This window comes from Manihot esculenta, chromosome 2 (genome assembly GCF_001659605.2).
Source record: "Manihot esculenta cultivar AM560-2 chromosome 2, M.esculenta_v8, whole genome shotgun sequence".
Taxonomy (NCBI): domain Eukaryota; kingdom Viridiplantae; phylum Streptophyta; class Magnoliopsida; order Malpighiales; family Euphorbiaceae; genus Manihot; species Manihot esculenta.
Genome location: NC_035162.2, coordinates 16,633,707 through 16,654,884, shown reverse-complemented (window position 1 = coordinate 16,654,884; position 21,178 = coordinate 16,633,707). Strand labels below are relative to the sequence as shown.

General features: G+C 40.1%; 1 protein-coding gene and 1 pseudogene across 1 annotated transcript; one reads left to right on the top strand and one right to left on the bottom strand.

Annotated features, from left to right (window-relative positions):
* Positions 1–1,072: 1,072 nt before the first annotated feature.
* Positions 1,073–3,621, bottom strand: LOC110609028 (DEAD-box ATP-dependent RNA helicase 21). Its single transcript, XM_021748338.2, has one exon. The coding sequence runs from the start codon at positions 3,530–3,532 to the stop codon at positions 1,430–1,432; it is 2,103 nt and encodes a 700-aa protein (XP_021604030.1). The 5' UTR covers positions 3,533–3,621; the 3' UTR covers positions 1,073–1,429.
* Positions 3,622–6,822: 3,201 nt separating this feature from the next.
* LOC122723153 lies at positions 6,823–6,934 on the top strand (annotated as a pseudogene).
* The last annotated feature ends 14,244 nt before the right edge of the window (positions 6,935–21,178 follow it).

The following is a 21,178-nucleotide window of genomic DNA, read 5'->3' as shown; positions in this document are numbered from 1 at the left end:
CAGAAATCAAAAGACTCCTTGGCAACCAACTATGATATGGATCTCTGCATCTAATGCTTGATGTCAATACTCCTCTAACTACCCAACCATCTATAACCTGCACGTTGCAATAACAAAACACTGAGCTTTCGCTCAGTGGGTGTTCAATAAATATGTAAAAACACATTTAATAATAAACATGTATATTTAATCATATAAAATGAATGCAATTCATTTTCAGACAATGTCCATATGCATAGCATAAAGTATAGCAAACTAATGAAACATACTCATCACAGGGTCAACTAAATTCATGGCAGTTTAATTTAGCATTTGCAAGTACGGAAAAATAAGAAATCAGCTTTTCATTGACCATTAGCATGTATGCATAGCCAATGCTTCATAATCAGTTTCATGTTCCTGTAAACCTTTAGTTTAAGCTCAACCCTTATAAACACATACCAGATAAAGAAACTGCATCCCTAGATATGAGGTGCCGAATAGTAGGCTTGAAAGCCGAAATTGTAACTATAATGATAGGGTTCAAAAGCTAAACTTGTGGGTCATTCAGGCATATTTCAATTAAGGGACCATCTTATCAACTATTTTATTAATAATAAAAAAATATTATTTATCTTTTAAAGTCAAATAGTCATATAATAATGATACATTGAGAATATTTAAATTTATTATACAATATCTGAAGTTCTTACATGTAACTGTTTGAACTTTTCCTTTGCGCCGAATTTGAGGTTTCTAACAACACTATTTTCCTTTTATACCTTTTCCGCTCTCCATTTGAACAAGACTTGCAACTTACGATCATCCCATCACTTTAGCATACCAATCTGATTTAAACCTTCAATGTTATTTGCAACTACAAACAACAAGCTTCTCTTCTACAAGTTCTACTACTCTGTTCTATCACTAAACAGAACCAAGTAAACAATGACTTGTAAAGGCCTCATTATAACTCTATGTTTTTGCAATTATTTCATCAATCCCTAGAAGTAGTTTCCGTCGCCAAAGCACATATCACACAGAACTGCAGCAATTAGAATGTGATATATGAAAGAACATATGAATGAAAACATAGCCAACCAAAACTGTCCACAAGTTGATACTCCCTTAAATCATGTAAACCCTTGAAGCAAACTACACATAACTAAAGGGAAATAGAGATTAAATATGCCATTCTCCACTATTATGATTATTAATCTTTTCTTTCTCCTAAAAAATCTAAAGTGAAGAAAATAAACTGGGGCAGAATACAAATAATGAAATCAGTTACCACATATTGGAATAGGACAGTACTCCACTACATAAAATCTTGACTTTTGTATTCCAGATACAGAGCAAACTCAGTTCCTCTGTGCCCCCATAATCCAAGATGCTTCAGCCACTAGTACATGGCACAAAGTGTGGAAAGATTTTCAAGTATCCAAAGTTCTCAATGAGCAAAAACAGTGTCATTTCGCCTAGGAGGTCTGTCAGGGATTGTTCCTGGCTTGAATTTTGAAGCCTCATGTTTAGCCAACTCAGGAGGCACATGACTGTTACTCTGAATGAGCATCTGCTTCAGATCATAGAACACTTCAGTGTCGTAGAGAGTCAAAAAAGTTGTAGCCACACCTGACTTTCCAGCACGGCCTGTTCTTCCAATACGATGAGTGTACATTTCAATATTCCCAGGCATATCATAATTAATGACATGGGCTACATCAGGTATATCTATCCCACGACCAGCAACATCTGTAGCAACAAGCACGTTATATCTCTTTGTCCTAAAACCTTCAAGACTAATTTCTCTTTGCTCCTGGGACTTCCCACCATGCAAAGTTGTCACACGATATCCTGCCTTATCTAGATTCTTTGCAACAGTGTCTGCGTTCTTTTTAGTGTTAACAAACACAATAGCTGTCTTGTCTCCAAGCTCATCAAGCAGTCTCTGTAACTTGGGAAATTTCTCTGATTCCTTCATCATGATCACGTGTTGAGATATTAAATCTGTTGCCTTTCCAGCAGTGCCAATGTTGACCACAACTGGGTTTCTCAAGTACTTCCTTGCAAGCCGCTCCACGGCAGGTGGCATAGTCGCACTGAACATATAGGTGGTGCGGTAAATCTTTTTCTCATCAAGCTCTTCATCTTCATTTTCCGGTTTTAAATTGCTTGAAGGCATTGCATCCAATACTCCCACAACCTGGGGTTCAAAACCCATGTCTATCATACGATCAGCCTCATCAAGGACAACATAATTACACTGGTTCAAGACAGCATATCGCCTCTCCAAGCAATCAAGCAAACGACCAGGTGTAGCAATGACAACCTCACACCCCTGTCTAATCCTAAAACCTTGCTCCTCAATGGACTGTCCACCAACAATGGAAACCACTTTGATACCCAAGTAATGAGCAAACTTCACAGTCTCATCCTCAATCTGCTGTGCCAGTTCACGAGTGGGTGCCATTACAACAGCATAAGGTCCCTCCGAATCATTCTCCTCACTCATGGGGGGCAACCTTGAAATGTAAGTTAACATAGGCAAAACAAAGGCTGCAGTCTTACCAGAACCCGTCTCTGCAATTCCAATCACATCGCGCTGTTGTAGACCCAGCGGAATAGCCGCCATCTGAATGGGAGATGGTTTCTTGTAACCAGCCCTCTCAACTGCCTTCAACAGCTCTGAACTGAGTTTACTCTCAGCCCAACTCCTCATAGGCCGAGGAATTTTTGATCCCTTGTATGAAATGTTGAAATCCTCTCTAAAGATCCTCCAATCTCTCTCAGTCATTTCTTCGAGTTTCTTGTCGGACCAATGCCTATCAACTCTCATATCGAAAGTATCATACATATCAGCAGCTTCTTCTTTAAGTTTCCGGGCAGCGGCCTCCTCAGGCTTCTCCTCAACGCCCTCCTTTCTTCGAATCTCTTCTCTCATCTCCTTCTCATTCTTGGCAGCGAGTTTCTTCTGCTCCCTGCGATCCATTCCAGCACGAAAACCTCTACCGAACAAGAGCTGAGCCTCGTGAGGGTTTTGATACAAGGAATTCATATCTCTAGAAGTATCCTCGGTGTTCTCCCAATCAAAAGAAAATCGAAACTTCTCGCTAGGTTTAATTACCCTCTTTTTAGGTTTTTTAGATCCTAGATACTGCTCCTTAATCGAATCAAGCTCCTTCTCACGCTCTCTCTCCGCTAATTTCTCCAAGCGAGCACGCTCCCGAGCCTTGGCCTCCTCTTCGCGTTCCCGGTCACGGTCGCGTTCGCGGTCACGGCGGGAGGAGCGATCTCTGTCACGGTCTCTTTCCCTATCCCGATCTCTATCGCGGTCACGGCGGTCAGAATCAGAGGGCTTTTGATTGCCATTACTGTTAGGGTCGGAGGAGGGGCGGATTTGAGATAGAAGCTGTTGCTGTTGTAGTTTCTGCTGCCGGATTTCTTCTTGTCGCCGCTCGAGAGCCAACTGCTCGCGTTGGGCTTTGGTCAAGAAGACAGGTTTCTTAGCAGTGCTGGCAGTGGCGCCGCTAATGTCATCGACTGCGCGTTTCATGGTGAGGGAAGGTCAAGGGAAGTGAAAGGAAAGGAAATGAATCGCTTGGTTAATTGCAGGAGGGGAAACCGGAGAAATCCAAGGGCTTTTTGCCTTTTCAAGTAAAAAAAAAAAAAAATCTCAAATACTGCTCCGGGAAAATTATTCCCCACTTCAAATAATTTTAATTATTAATTTAATTTTTTTTATTTAATTATTATATTATATTTTATTAATTTATATAATTATATATTAAATTTATATAAATATAATTATAAAAATTATATTAATCTTATTATTAATATTAATTATTTTAATTTATTTATAATATAATATAATATTTTTCATATTTATCATTTTATTTTATTGATTTATAAAATTAATATAATTATGTTAAATTTATATAATATAATTATAAAAATTATATTAATATTATTATAAATATTAATTATTTTAATTATTTATAATATAACATTATATTCTTTATATTTATTATTCTATTTTATTTAAATATTATAATTGATTTATAAATATTTAATATAAATATTTATATCTAATAAAAATTATAAAAAATAAAATAAAATTATATATGTAATAAAAATAAAATAATATATGTAGAAATAATAAAGTAAAAAAATAATATTAAGGGTGGTGTAAATGTCATCCTGTGTAGTAATATAAACAAACCAAACTGTTTTGTGAGTTATTTCATACTCAGCTCTGATAAATCTTTTTCTCTTCCTTCTCCATGATAGATCTGGTTTTCTTCTTAATCCATCATATGGGTCCATCAAATGGGTCTCTCGATGTTTTATTTGACGAAGGGGCCTGCAAAATAGGGAAAAATGGTTAGGGGCCCATCGGGGATGCCCCCGGCGGAGACCCTCTGACACCCAAGTCAGGTTTTATGAATAAGAGTAGTATATCTAGGCAAGAGTTGCCGAGAGAAAATAAAAATGGAGTCCAGGAAGGAGAAAAGAAGCAAATCTCCGGAAAGAGAAGACCCCCCTCCATTTACCTGCCCCCTCTCCTGCTATTATACTACATGTCTATGTCACTTAGGCTCGTACGTACGGACGTGTCAGAGCTCCTTACCACGCCAAGCGACCATTTAATTCTCCCCAGTGCGCATGCGGGTAGGGCTGCGAGGTGTTTGGGCCTACTATTCTTTCCCACATCACTTCAATGGGTTGGACTTCTTTTTATTGGACCCGGGCTCATGGGGGACCTGGCCTACCCCGCGTGTCCGGATCGAGATTTGAAGCGCTGGGTCGGTCTTGCTTAAGGAGGACTTGATGGGCTTTGGGCTATTGTTCTCCTCCTGGGCCCGGCCTCGCTCAGGGCAAAGGAAGCCCGTCGGTCATCAATTGCCCCTTTACCTCCTCGGCAGTTATTACATGAGTGGCGAGGGAGTAAATCCTTGAATTCTATATATGACCGCATGGCCCGAGAACTGCTCCTGTCAAAAGCATTTTTTCCTTGCCTTTTTATTTCTTTGTCTTTCTATTTTGATGTTTGAATGTATGGCAATCTAGAGATATGTATTTGATGATGAATGATATTTCACCTCGGCATGTGCCTCGTCATTATTTTCTACTCAGACTGTCTTCTGGTTTTGTCAATTTTACTTACTTGATGGACCAGGCCGGCTCTACTGGGACTTTGCCAGTCGAACTGACCCGGGCTAAGAGCTCGGAGTCTGGTTAAGCTTCTGACTTGCGAGTTTTTCTTACTCCCATGAGGGCATTTCTGTTTTTGACTCACAATCTCGTCAGTGTTGCGAGCTTGGATATATATTACCTAGAGAAATGTCTTATTTGTATGAGTGCCCCACTTTAGACGATTTTAAATCTTGTTCTTGTTACAATCTCGGACACCTTGTCCCTCTTGAGATAACCTTTTGGCAGTCAGTGCGGTTTGAGCTGTGTGTTCCACTAGGATAGAGAGCTCGGTCTTTTGTCGTTTTCCTCTTCTTGGGTTATCCTTGCTAAATGTTTGTTTATTGTGAGTTAATCCGAGCTGTGAGCACGATCCTTCGCCTTCGTTTATCCTTTTATGCGTTCCTGCATTTGTGGGCCTTTTCATAGAGGGAGCTCGGTTCTCTGTTATTTCTTCTATACTTAGCTTTATTCTATTTGAGTGTTTACATGTCGCGAGTTCATCAGAGCTAGCTCGGCTCTTTGCTTTTTGCTTAGGCTTTTATGCCTATAGCCTGTGACGCTGCTTGTATCGCGAGCTCGGGAGTTCGGAATTTCATTTTCTTCACTTTGGTGCCCCGAGCTCTTTTGTGAAGTCGGACTTAATTTCTTGCTTTTTGTCGAGCCTTATACAGGCTGTCTAACTATTTGTTTGTTCGATTTTGACTTTTCTTTTATAGGCTTATAGCCTTGCCGTTACAGACATAAGGCCCTTCCAAGCTTCTGGAGAGATCGACCCTGGATTGAAGAGGTTGGACTATCTGTTTTGGACTTGACCATACTGTGGTTCGATTCTTTTGTATCTTAATGAGTCAGGGCTTCCTACTGCCCCTGAGTGTTTTATGGGCTGTCTGCCCTTGAGCATTTTACGGGCTCTTGGCTGCCTAGACCTCTCTCTAGGCTAGCTGAGCTGGGTTAGTACCAGCAGTTAATTCTCGAGGTTGATGCCTCTTATGATTGCCCCTGATTCTTTGTTTGGTTCTGTATTTTGGTATGCATTTTGCTTAGGATTCGCCTCGTCTTAATTCGGTCTGCCTATTGGATTTACCAGTACCGAGCTCATTTTCTTGAGATCGGCATGGTGCTTTGGCGCTTTGGCGCCACGAGCTTTGCATTGGCCGTTAGTAGGTCGTATTGCTACATGATACAGGCGTTGGGGCACCTTAGTTTAATTTCGTTATATGCTGGCTATTTTGCGAGATCTAGGTCTTATTAGCCTGAATCCGAGCTCTTTTCAAATTTTTTATTTCTATTTCAGTACCCTCCTAAGGTCAGCACGGCGCTTTGGCGCTTTTGGATGTTGTGTGAGATCAAAGTCTCTTTACCTTAAGATTCAAGCTCCTTGTGGAGGTCGGAATTAAGCTTTTCGTTTATTGTCTAGGACCCTAGTTTTTGTGAGATCGGGGCTGCGTTTTTATGAGTTGTTTTTGCTTGTTGCACCGGGAGATCTTGGGGATCCCGGTTTTTGTTGCTCCGGGAGATCTTGGGGATCTCGCCGGCCGTTTTTGCTCCGGGAGATCTTAGGGATCTCGCTGGCCGTTTTTGCTCCGGGAGATCTTTGAGATCTTCGCCGGCCGTTTTTGCTCCGGGAGATCTTTGAGATCTTCGCCGGCCGTTTTTGCTCCGGGAGATCTTTGAGATCTTTTGGAACAATACAGAGAAGATTAGCATGGCCCCTGCGCAAGGATGACACGCACAAATCAAGAAATAGTAGGCCCAAACACCTCGCAGCCCTACCCGCATGCGCACTGGGGAGAATTAAATGGCCGCCTGGTGTGGTAAGGAGCTCTGACACGTCCATACGTACGAGCCTAAGTGACATAGACAGATAGCATAATAGCAGGAGGGGGGCAGGTAAAAGGAGGGGGGTCTTCTCTTTCCGGAGATCTGCTTCTTTTCTCCTTCCTGGACTCCATTTTTATTTTCTCTCGGCAACCCTTGCCTAGATATACTACTCTTATTCATAAAACCTGACTTGGGCTTCGGAGGGTCTCTGCTGGGGGCATCCCCGGTGGACCCCTGACCATTTTTCCCTATTTTGCAGGCCCCTTCGTCAAATAGAATATCGAGAGACCCATTTGATGGACCCATATGATGGACCAAGAAGAAAACCAGATCTATCATGGAGAAGGAGGAGAAAAAGATTTATCAAGCTCGATAAAAATTCGAAACGAGTCAAGGTCGAGCTCAATTGTTAAACTCGTTTAATAAAAGAGCCGAATTTAAACTTAGCAGTATTCGGCTTGTTTAGACTCGCGAGTTCGGCTCGTTTTCAAGTACGACTCGTTTAAGCTTGCAAACTCGACTCGTTTTCAGGTTTATGAGCAGGCTCGCGAACAAGCTCGTGAGCAGACTCGTTAGCCAACACCAATTCCACATTGAAAGTTGAAGAAATACGGAGAACTGTGACTTCTCTATAAAAACACAAACTTTCTATATTTTTTTTCATTAATTTTGGATTTGAGAGATTTCAATTAAATAAAAAAAATTTTAATTTAAAAGTCTTTTAACGACCTTATAATTTAAATTTTATTTTTAATTTAAATTTATTTATAATTTAAATAAATTTAAATTATATTGAATTTGTTTATAATATAATCAAGCTCAAATTCGAGTTTAAATGAGTTCAAATTCGAACTTTTTGAATGGAGTTTGAATTGGCTCGTTAATGTGATAAACGAGTTTATTACAAATCGAATTCGAATCAAACTCAAGTTTAATATTTATTTTGTAAATCGAGTTCGAGCTTATAAATGAAGTTTGAGTCGAGGTCGAACTCGAACTCGAACTTTTAAATTTATTTTCTAATCGAACCTGATCTTATCAAAATTTGGCTCGACTCGATTCGATTACAGCCCTACTCCTGTGCCATATGGACGTCGAGTTTTATATGGTTAGCGGTCATTGCTTGTATTTTCACTTATAATAACACGATCAATATTTGTGAAAGTCATAAGAATATTAAGGTCAGGGTTACCAACCTCAAATATTGTATTATAGTATATTGTAATGGTAAAAATATATCATCAAAATAATAGTGTAGTCCTAGCCCGACGTATAGTGTACAAAATGCCTCCTAGATTAGATGAAGGAATATTCATACAATGTGTAGCTGAAAATGTATTACTGCATTGGCATATCGGGCAAAATGATTAAAAGTATTATTTATTAGAATATGCATATCTCAAATGGAGGATATTGATATTGATATTGAATACACACCTATAATGTCTACTTGGATTGAGAATCTCACATCGGCAGTTTACGACAAATCTAAATTGTATATAATAGCTATCACAAAACTACTAAATAATTTGAGTTAACTATTTTGGATCGAGTGTAAAGTGAGTTCAAAAGTTATTTGGATCAGTTTGGGTCAGACTGTTTTAATTGGTACCAGAGCGTCAGAAAAATTGTGCGAGCAAAAAGTTACCCGTGTGAAACGAGATAAAACCGTCTGAGATACCCGAGAGTTCGGTCAGTTGTGATGAGTAGAGACCACTACCACATAGTATGGTATGTGTGGAGTACTAAATCCTGAATATCCAACCTTACCTACTAGAATTATACTAAAGAATTATTGTTAAAAAAATTAGAAACTAAACAAAATAATGTACTACAATAATTGAACCAATAAATTAATTTATCTCTATAAAAAAATTATAAAAACATAAATATCTAAATTTTATTAATTTTATCCCAATTTAAAATTTTTTAAAACACCATACACAAAAGTTTCAATCATTTGTTGTTAAAAATTTATCCCTATAATTTTTTTTTTCAACAAATATATATATAAATTTAAGATACGTATTTATTAAATTTTTTTATTTTTACCCATTTCTATCACTATGAAAAAAATTTTCAACAAAATATATAATAATTTTTTTATAAAAATATTTACAATCCAATCTATATTTGAACCTAATCATAAATAACAAAAATATATAATAACAAATAATAATATGTTATATTTTTTTAATAAATAAAAAAAATTATATAAACATAAATATTTAAATTTTATCAATTTCATCCCAACTCAAATTTTTTTCAAACACTATATATAAAGAAATTTTAGCTATTTATTTATAATTTTTTTTATTTTTACCATATCAAATATTTCTATAAATTTTTTTCAACAAGCATATATATATTTAAGGCACTTATTTATTTTTTTTTTATTTTTATCTATTTCTATCCTTATAAAAAATTTTCCAACAAAATATATAATAATTTTTTTATAAAAAATATTTACAATCCCATCCAAAACCTAATTATAAATAATAAAAATATATGATAACAAATAATAATATGTTATATTTTTTAATAAAGACAAGAAATTTATATAAACATAAATATTTAACAATTTCATCCCAATTCACAATTTTTTCAAACACCATACATATATAAAGAAATTTCAGCCATTTATTTATAAAATTTAATTAATTTTACCACATTAAATATCCCTATAAAATGTTTTTCCAACAAACATATATATATAAATTTAAGGTAAATATTTATTAAATTTGTTTATTTTTATCCATTTCTATCCCTATAAAAAAAATTTTCAAACAAAATATATAATAACTTTTTTTATAAAAAAATATTTACAATCCCATCTATATTTGAACTTAATTGTAAATAATAAAAATTATGATAACAAATAATAATGTGTTATATTTTTTTAATAAAGACAAAATAAAATTTATAATAAGCAAAAATAATAATTCTTCCATTTGGAGATCATGATGTTTTGGTTTACATTGCAATGGGCTAAAAGAACACATGAAAGGAGGAAACATTATGGAAACGACATGCCAAGTTGTTTTGGCTTAAAGAAGGCGTTTCCAACCCCCATTCTTCCATGGGCATCCTCAAGGAAAATGTCCAATTTTATAGAAGCGCTTAAAAACTCAGATGATGAATGGATGCATAATCCTTATCTGTTGGGTTCTGTGTATAAGGAGTATTTTACAAATGTTTTCTCATTTGCAGATGGAATTTATGATCCTAGAAGCTCATAGAACAATTAATGTTTAGTTAGCGACCGAGGTATAGAGCCAAATCCTCAGAAGGTTCGAGCTATTCTTGACATGCCATAACCAACCTGCATGAGAGACGTTCAGAGATTAACTGGGAGGGTTATAGCCCTGAACAGGTTTATGTCGAGGTCGATAGAGAAATGTTTGCCTTTCTTCAATAAATGGAGAAAGTCACCTAATTTTGAATGGACAAAGGAATGCCAGAAGGTCTTCGAAGAATTAAAAAATAACCTGGGATCCCTGAAGATTCTTAGCCAACCAGTGCAAGGGGAAGACCTATATATATACCTAGCAGCCTCCGACTAGGCAATCAGTGCAGTGCTAATATGGGAGGAAGATGGAGTTCAAAAGCCCATATTTTATGTAAGTAAGATGTTGAAGGGAGCAGAATTGATGTATCCAAATATCGAGAAAGTCGCTTTAGCCTTGTTGCTAGCAGTCCAAAAGTTCAAAGTCTATTTGGAAAACCACCAAGGAATCATACTTACTAACCAACCTCTTAGGTGAATTTTACAGAGGCCAGAAATGTTAGGGCAAATGTTGGCTTGGTCAGTCAAAATGGGACCCTACTGCCCATAGTACAAACCTCAAACGATAATAAAAGCCCAAGCTTTGGCAAATTTTATTGTAGAGTGCTCGTTTAATGAAGAGAAGGAGTTGAAGGATTCAGGCCAGGAGGCAGGAAAAGGCAAAGGTCAAACAACAGAAGAAAACAAAGACAATCACAAGTACTAGTGGAACCTGCACATAGACGGGGTTGTTGGGTCAATTTAGAACGTGGTTGGGGCAATCTTAGAGGGACCAAATAAGCTAGTTTTATCGTATGCACTAGTGTTTGACTTCTCAATCCCCAACAACATTGCAGAATATGAAGCCCTCATTAATGGTATACAATTAGCAGTGGAAATGGGAGTAAGCGATCTAAAGCTCCTCAGCGACTCACAGTTGGTCATCAACCAGGTCAAGAGAGTGTTTGAAGCTCAAGATGAAACAATAAAGTGATATCTAACTAGGGTGTGTGGGTTCCAATAGGAATTTGAATTAAAGGAAATCCCACTCTGGATAGACCTCATTCTTAGAGCATAGAAGGAAGAAGTGGATCTGATGAGCCGGTTCAACCACAAGGAACTAGGGTAACTACCACAGGGTGTGTTGATTGAAAAAATATCATAACCCAGCTTTGAAAATCACGCACTCATCACCACATGGACCCTTGCTGGATGGATCCATTCATAAAGTACCTCGACTAAGGAGAGCTGCCTGAGAACAAGAATGAAGCAAAGAAAATCACCTCCAAGGCTGGGAATTATCTATATAAAGATGGGGTGCTGTTTAAAAGGGGAAAATCCACGCCATGGCTCCGATGTGTAGGGCTGGAGGAAGCTTCATATGTTATTAAAGAGTTTCACCAAGGTATCTGCAAAATGCACGAAGGGGCGACCACTTTAGCAAATAAGATTTTTAGGCAAAGGTATTACTGGCCTACTTTAAAAGTAGATGTGGAAGGGTTCGTGAAAAGTTTGATTTTTGTCAGCAATTTGGAAGGGCAATCAATACACCAGCAATGCCCCAATCCAGCATCTCAGCCCCCTGGCCCTTCTCCCAATGGGGATTTAACATCCTCGAACCTTTTCCCCAAACTACAGGGTAGAGAAAATACATATTAATAGCTATAAAATACTTTTCAAAATGGTCGAAGGCTGAGGCGGTCAAGAACATCACCACTCAGTAAATGATCGACTTCATTTAGGGCAACATAATATACCGATTTGGAGTCTCCCGTATCCTCATATCTGACAATGGGACCCAGTTCAACTGTAAGGATTGCAAGGAGTTTATGAAGAATCTGGGAATACATTATAAATTTGCATATATAGCTTATTCCTAGACTAACAGACAGAAAGAGGTCACAAACCAGACTATCCTGATCGAGCTAAAGAAGAGTCTAAACGGGGCCAAGGCTATTGCCAAGTATTTTGTGGGCCTGTAGAACTTCGCCTAAAACAGCAATAAGGGAAACACCATTTTTTTGACATATGGAATTGAGGCTATGGTGCCCATATAACTGAAGTTTCCCATTCATAGGGTGTAGTATTGCGATACGCAGATAAATGAGGAGAAACTGAGGTGCAATCTAGATGCTTTGGAAGAGTTACGAGACATAGTCAGTATTCAAATTGTAGCATACCAACGAAGAGCACTAAGGTACCATGATCACAAGGTCAGAGAAAGAATATTGAGAGCCAAAGATCTAGTCCTAAATAAGCAATATGCTACCGACAAAAGGGAAGGCTAGGGGAAGCTCCCACCGACTTGGAAAGGACCTTTTAAGATTATACAAGTTGTAAGACCGAAAGTATTCCACTTGGAAGATCTTAATGGGAAAAAAGAACCACATACCTGGAATATACAACACCTTAAGTGGTATTATGTGTAATTTTGTATTAATCTGAATCTCCTGAATAAAATTTTTAAACATTCTCTTCCGAATAGCTATCAATTTAGTTGTCAGTATGGACATTAAGATGATTAATTACTTGCTCAATAAAAGCACAATAGACAATGCCTTGATTCCTTTCAATTATTTGGTTTAGAATTGCTAATCAAAATTGTGGTTTATGTTTGTTTTAAATATGAAACTAACATCTCATGCAAATACACTACTTAGTAACATTAAACTTGCAAGGAATATTATACATACATACATGTTGTGTGAGTTTCTATGTTGAAGAAAAGCTTTAAGAGTAAAATAGAGCCAATAGGCCTAGAAGCACTAGTAAGGCCAATATGCATAAATACCAAGCATGGCTAATAAAGCCCGGAAACACCAGTAAGACCAATGTACCTAAATACCGAGTAAGACTAATAAGCCCGAAAGTACTAGTAAAGCCAATGTGCCTAAATACCGAGCAAGCCTAATAAATTCTGGAAGCGCCAGTAAGGCCAATGTGCTTGAATACCAAACACAATTAATAAAGCTTGAAAGTAACAGTAAGACCAATGTGCTTGAATACTAAGCGAGACTAATAAGTCTGGAAGCGCTAATAAGGCCAATGTGCCTGAATTCTGAGCAAGGAAAAAGCGCCCAAACGACACTAGGCCCGAGTACCGAAATGATGACCAAACCTAGGGCTGAAGAGCTCAGAAAATAAAAAGGAGCCGAAGAGCTCGGAAGCAGACCTAGGGCTGAAGATATGATAAAGAGTCAAAGAGGACAAGGAGCCAAAGAGCTTGGAAGAAGACTCAGGACTAAGAACTTGAAAGATGGTAAAGAGCCAAAAAAAACTCGAAGGACAACTCAAGTATAAAGAATCCAAAAGAAAACAAAAAGCTAAAAAAAAAATCTTGTAGAAAAGCTCATAGCTAAAGAGCCCAAAAGGCAGCAAAGATCCAAAAAGCTCCAAGGACAACTCTGGTTTAAAGAGTCCATAAGAACAAAAATCTAAAAAGCTCGCAAGCAACTTAGGGCTAAAGAGCCCAGAAGACAACAAAAAGCTAAAAAGCTCGCAGATAATTTAGGGCTAAAGAGCCCAGAAGATAATAAAGAGCTAAAAATCTCGCAGGCGATTTAGGTGTAGGGAAGACCACCTACAAATCAAAACTATGAAACTAAGAGGAAAAAACATTGATAAAGATTCAAAGATGAGTAAATCAATTCGATAACTTGAATAAAGGCGGCTTCAAGACTTTTCACAGCATAAAGATAGCTTTAAGGTCTCATACGACAAATTGAGACTTCATTAATATATAAATATATATTACAACCGATAGCAAGTTAAAAACAGCCTGCTATATTCACAATACAATCATTTTTGGATCTTCTTAGAGGAAGCAAATTCACCAGCCAGGTCAAGCTCGACCTTGGAGATGTCAAGAGGAGCATGGGCAGTCTCGATAGTCGAGTTTGTAGTAATGGCATTACTCAGGGGAGAAACTTAGGCATTTATGACCTCTAGAGCAATGAAATGTCAATCATTTGACCAACTGGGTTTCTAACTTTCTCTGGAATATCTTGAGAGGAGGAGGCAGGAGTTTTGGTGGCTGAAGTTTTTGAGGTAAAAGTCTTAGCAAGCTTCTCAATAGGCAAGTCGTCAAGACCATATTGCACGTCCACACCATCAAAATCACACTCAGCCAGTTGGAGAGCACTAATAAGCTTGTTTGGCTCATTGCGACTATCCTTTAGCCCAAAATTATAGCCACTAGTATAAAAACGCATAACAAAGTTAAGAATCTTGGACTTGTGCTCATCAGACTCTAAGTATTTTCAATATAAGTTCCTAGGACAACCTCTGCATTTCGATGCGCATCCACTATAGCCTTTTCATATTCCTTACAGTGAGCAGAGAGCTCAGCCACCTCCAGTTTATATTAATTCTTGATGACATTGCTATTGCAGGCATCCTCTCAAGATTTTTCCAAATACTGATGAGCTTGCTTCAACTCTTCATATATCTTCAAAAGCTTGCCTTTGAGATGAGTAGTTCATGAGAGTAAGCCCTTAATTCTTAGAACCATATCAACCCGATAGATGAGCTGCTACATCATACCACTCTTTAGCTAGCTAGCTCTCCAGTTGAGCAACCGGATCATTCTAGAGACGGCTCTGTACGAGTAGGTCATTTAAACGCTTCACCTCAACCTCATGCTCCTCTTTCAGCAGGGCAGCAATAGGAACAACCTCTTTTGTTTAACCTTCTCAGTTTCAGCATGGGCAGCCTCTTAGGCACCCTTCATCTTCTCTTCCAACTCGACAATGGAGCTGAGTACCTGCAAACACAAACGGACAATTAGCACAGTAATAAAAGCAGAAGTTAGCATAATAAATAAATAAAAGGATACCAAGAGGACTTGTCTCTTAGAGTTGGCAAAAAGCTCCTCAACAGGCTTCGAGCTTGTAATACCCGGCTAGACTCCGGTATCGGAATTCCTACCGTCCGGTGGAATCTCGGATGTCGGAAGCCTCTAGTAGGGTAAAACCATGTTTTTATAAAATATTTTAATGTGTTTTATGTTTTAAGCATGAAAGAAAATGAGTTTTTGCATGAAAATAGCTTTGGAGGAAAACTCAGGTTCGGCCGCCGAACCTCAAGTTCGGCCGCCGAACATGCATGCGTTGCGAGTGTGCTTTAGGCCCCCGAAAGCATAAGTGAGGGAAGTCCAGGTTCGGCCGCCGAACCTCATGTTCGGCCGCCGAACATGGCATGCATGCGGAGGCACATTCGGCCCCCGAACGTGGTCTGGCCAGCCACTATAAAAGGGTCCCTTAGCCGAAAACGGGCGAGCTTTTTCCCCATTTTCGGCCAAGGTGAGTCTCCGCCGCCCCTCACCCATCTTTGGCGTCTTTCCTCTAGATCTTTCAAGGTTTTCATTTGTTTTAACTTTATTTTGAAGATTTGAGCATTTGAGCAAAGTTTTGGAGCTTGGAGGTTCAAGAACCCAATCTCTCCCAACTTCGAGTTTAGGTCGTCTCTCTCTCGATCTTCAAGAGGTAAGAGCCGCTCTTAAGCTCATTGCATGTTTTAAGTAAGTTTTAAGTAGATCTATGGGTTAGAATGCATGTTTAGGTTATGGTTATGCTTTTGGAGTTTATGGGTATAAATGTATGTTCATGAACAATGTGAGTTTCTTGATGTGTTGTAGATGGGGTTTATGTTGGTTTGAGACCCCTAGGAACATGTTTTTGTGTGTTGTAGAATAGGTTTGATGCATGTTTGATAAGTTTGGAGGCGAAATGTGTAAAGGGAGCCAAGTTTCTGCCTTTTGGCAGAAACCAGGTTCGGCAGCCGAAGGATTTTCGGCCGCCGAACGTGGCTGGGGAGGCAGCCTTTCGGCTGCCGAAGCTTGCCCCCGAAAGGAGACTTTCGTCTCTGTCTGGCAGTTTCGGCCGCCGAAGGTGCCGCCGAACATGCATGAGTTTCGTCTCTGTCTGGGAGTTTCGACCGCCGAAGGTGCCGCCGAACCTGCCTGACTTTCGGCTCTGGAGGGACTTTCGGCCGCCGAACCTGCCGCCGAAAGTGCCCTGTCCAGGCCTTCCTTGCATGTTTTTGTATGGTTGTTTCATGATGTTTTAGGGGGTTTTTGGGGAGTAGTTTATAGTTATGTTCAGGTGTGTTTGGTCCCTCATTTGAGTCCACCTGTGTAGGTTCGGACCCGAGGAACCGAGGACCCCAGCAGTGAGTTCAGCTGCTTCGGTGTTGTCAGAGTCAGCCAGAGGTGAGTGGAACTAAACTTAATCTTTTAAATTAAATGTTTTATCATGTTTCATGCATCATGATTATGCAATAGGATGATTGCATTAGTTTCCACGAATATGCCGCATTGCATCGATTGTTGTTGATGTGGGTGAATATTGGATGACCCAATTAGTCCATGACAGGAAGACTAGGACCCCATTCTACGGCCTAGCACTATGTAAGGAAAGACCAGGACCCCATTCTACGGCCTGGCACGGTTATGGGACTCGAAGACCAGGAGCCCAGAGGAGGCCCTGGGGCAAATGGTAAGTAATGTATGTTATGACAGGAAGACCAGGACCCCATGCTACGGCCTGGCACAGAGTTAGCTTGGACTAGTTGGTGACAAGTTCACCCAACCCTTATGTGAATTGTCTGTGTTATGATGCATTTCATTGGAGCATAGTGTTAATATGTTTTATAGTTCTGCTCACTGGGCTTTTAGCTCACCCCTCTCCCTTTTACCCCCAGGCTTGCAGGTACAGGATAGAAGAGGAGGTCGGTTAGAGTAAAGCTTGTTGGTGTAATAGTTAGAATGTGGACATGACAAATCGTAGTATGATGTAATGTAATAGTACAGTATAGTTATGTAATGATGTTTATGGATTATTAGAGGTGTGCTTGACCATAGAATGTTGTTATCCCTTTTAATACATGATCTTAGAGATTTTATGATGTTTATGTAAACCAACTCGACATATGTTATGTCACCCATTTGGGGGCACTGATGAGATCCCACTGAGGGATCAATGTTATGATTATGTTATAGTGCATGCACAGGTTGAGTTGGCATATGAATGTAAAGAAAAGTTTTAATTTTTATGTATATTATTGATCATGTATGGGATTATACAGGTTTACAGGTTAAGATGTTAGGCTTGCTACGGGTCCCGGCAGCCTTAAGTCGACCCGGATTCTAGCGCCGGTAGCGGTCCGATTTTTGGGTCGTTACAGAATGGTATCAGAGCCCTAGGTTCATATGGTCGGACCTAGAGTGTCGGGCTCATAGATGTTATAGAAGGTCAAGCACAATAGGAAAGATCATGTCCACTAGGATAGGATGTGGAGTCCTGTCTTGATTAATGATGTGAAATGCCATGATGATATGCTATGATATGTGATGTGTGATGCGGGTTCATGTGTGCCCACATGAACCATATGGTGCTAATGTTTGTGCTATGTGTGCTGTTTTTTTCAGAAAACAGGATGAGGGGAACTCGTCGATCAGCGAGATTGACTGGAGTACCACCTGAGAATGAGGGCATGAGCGCCCGTCCTCCAGCATTGCCTAGGGCAATGTCTAGTAGGTCTAGCAGAGAAAGGGCAGCAAGAGACCCTAGGAGGTCTTTGGATCTGGGTAGGAGCAGATCAGTTAGAGGAACAGTTCAGGGCGAAATGTCAGAGGAAGTGGGGGACCAGATGGATGTAGAGCAGAGGAGGGATGGCAGTTTGGGAGTTAGCATGTCGGAAGAAGGTATGGGAGAGTCCCAAGGAGGCACTCAGGTCTCGGGATTTGTTCAGCCACCCCACTACCCACACTTCTCACAACATCCCGGGTATTCGATGGGAGGTACATCGGATTACCCTAGCTTCACTCCTTATCCCACACAGATGCCATACCCACCATACTACCCACCATATTCACAATACCCAATGTGGCCCCACCGTACTATCCAAATCCAGTAAACCCTACCTCAGAAAATGTTGCACCACCTCCACTGTAACGACCCGGAAATCCGGACCGCTACCGGCGCTAGGATCCAGATCGGCGTAAGGCCGTCGGGACCCGTAGCAAGCCTAACATATAACCTGTAAACCTGTAAATCCCATACATGATCAACAAAACGCATAAACCTGTAAACATACTCATATAACAACCAAGCTCAACCTGTACTTAAACATAAACATAACATAAACCTCCACTGGAGCCCTCATCAAATGCTCCAATGGGGTATCTCATCATACATAAGCTTGGCCGAAACATAACCTCATATCTCATATCATAAAGACCATGTACATACAAGTGGGATTAACAATCAGTATTGGTCAAGCACAAGTCTATCCTCAATATTCAAATTACATAACATAACTTAAAACTCTTTTACATTACATCATAATACAATTGTCATGTCCACAGTCTAACTATTACATAAACATATCTTCCATACTCTGGCTAACCTCCTGATCTACCCTGCACCTGCACATCTGGGGTTAGGGGAGAGGGGTGAGCTATAAAGCCCAGTGAGCAGAATAGAGAAAACATATAATAAAATATTTCATGCTTCCATGAAATGCAACACATCACAAACATATCACATAAGGATGGTACTGTCACCTATAGTCCTCAACATAGTCCAATCGTGCCAGGGGCGTAGAATGGGTCTCACTGGTCTTTCTCTTACATACATAACATAACATAACATTCCAATATGCCAGGGGCGTAGAATGGGCCTCACTGGTCTTTCTCTTAACATAGTCCAGGGGCATAGAATGGGCCTCACTGGCAATCCATACCGTATCCTCATCATATCATATCATAGGAGGACTAGAGGATCATCCAATAGCCAATCCGCATCCACTTCATACTATGCAATGCAACATATTCGTGATTTCTAATGCAAACACCCTATAATATCACATGGCATATATGATGCATGAACATGCTCAAAAAGTTATATTTCATTTATTTAAAAACTTAAGGTTTATTCCACTCACCTCTGGCTGAAGCTCTACAGACTCTGAAGCAGCTATCTCACTGCTGGGGTCCTCGGTTCCTCGGGTCCGAACCTACACAGGTGGACTCCAATGAGGGACCAAACATACATAAACATAACTCTAATAGACTCCCCAAAAACCCCCTAGAACATCCTGAAATAATCATAGAAACACATGCATGAAATGGCTGGACAGGGCACTTTTGGCGGCAGGTTCGGCGGCCGAAAGTCCCTCCAAAGCCGAAAGTCAGGCACTTTCGGCGGCACCTTCGGCGGCCGAAAGTCCCAGACAGAGACGAAAGTCTCTTTTCGGGGGCAACTTCGGCAGCTGAAAGCTGCCTCCACAAGGGGGGTTCGGCGGCCGAAACTCCCTTCGGCTGCCGAACCTGGTTTCTGCCAAACGGGCAGAAACTTGGTTCACATGAACCTCTTGCCTCCCAAAACCTCAAATCATGCAAAAACTAGTTCTAAAACATGCATACATATCATACATTACACCTAGGGGTCTCAAACTAGCACATACCCCAACTACAACACTTCAAACACACAAAAACCAACATACATTGTTCAAAATCATAACATAAACCCAAATATTCAAAATAACCCTAACATGCATTTCTACCCCATAAATCTACTTAAAACTTGTTAAAAATATACATTGAGCTCAAGATCGGCTCTTACCTCTTGAAGATCGAGAGAGAGACGACCTAAACTCGGAGGTCCAAGCAAATGGGCTCCTGAGTCTCCTAAGCTCCAAAACTTGTTTTAAAAGCTCAAAACCTTCAATGCAAGCTCAAAACTTAAGAAAAATGATGGGGATTTGGAGGAAGAACAAAAGATTTGGGAGAGGGAGGTTGGAAGCTAGCTGTGGCCGAAAATGGGAGAAAACTCACCCATTTCGGCTAAGTCCCCTTTTTATAGGTGGCTGGCCAGGCCACGTTCGGGGGCCGAATGTGCCTCCGAATCCATGCAATGTTCGGCGGCCGAACTTGACTTTCGGCGGCCGAACCTGGACTTCCCTCACTCATGCTTTCGGGGGCCTAAAGCACTCCCGAAGCGCATGCAAGTTCGGCGGCCGAACCTGACTTTCGGCGGCCGAACCTGAGTTTTCCTCCAAAGACTTTTCATGCAAAAACTCTTTTAAAATCATATTTAAAATCATCAAAACATGAAAACATTTCATGAAAACATGCTTTTACCCTTCTAGAGGTTTCCAACATCCGAGATTCCACCGGACGGTAGGAATTCCGATACCGGAGTCTAGCCGGGTATTACATTCTCCCCCCCTTAAGAACATTCGTCCCCGAATGTTCCTCAACTAACACATGCATAGCATACATCATAACATACATGCAAACACAAAGAGATCTAACCTTAAAAGAGATGAGGGTACTGCTGGAGCATAGACTCCCGTGTCTCCCAAGTGCATTCTTCCATATTGTGGTGGTTCCAAAGGACTTTAACCATCGAGATTTCCTTTTTCCTCAACTTCCTGATCTGAGTGTCTAGGATCCGTACTGGCTGTTCAACATAGGTGAGATCCTCTTGGATCTCCACATCAGGCTCACTAAGAACCTTGCTCGGATCTGACACGAACTTCCTCAACATGGAAACATGGAAAACCGGATGGATTCTTTCCATTGAAGCAGGCAAGTCCAGCTTGTACGACACATTCCCAATCCTTTGCAGGACTTCAAAGGGTCCGATGTACTGTGGAGCCAGCTTACCTTTCTTCCCGAACCGAACCACTCCTTTCATAGGAGACACCTTGAGCAATACCAGATCTCCCTCCTGAAACTCTACCTGTTTCCTGTGGAGGTCTGCATAACTCTTCTGCCTGCTTGTAGCAGTTTTGATTCTCTCTCTGATTATGGGTACCACCCTGCTGGTGATCTCTACTAACTCAGGCCCTGCCAAGGCCTTTTCTCCAACTTCCTCCCAGCAAACAGGTGACCTGCACTTCCGCCCATACAAGGCT

Bases quoted from the DNA above. Each gene is read 5' to 3' on its own strand.
- LOC110609028 (XM_021748338.2), bottom strand. From the start codon at position 3,532: ATGAAACGCGCAGTCGATGACATTAGCGGCGCCACTGCCAGCACTGCT.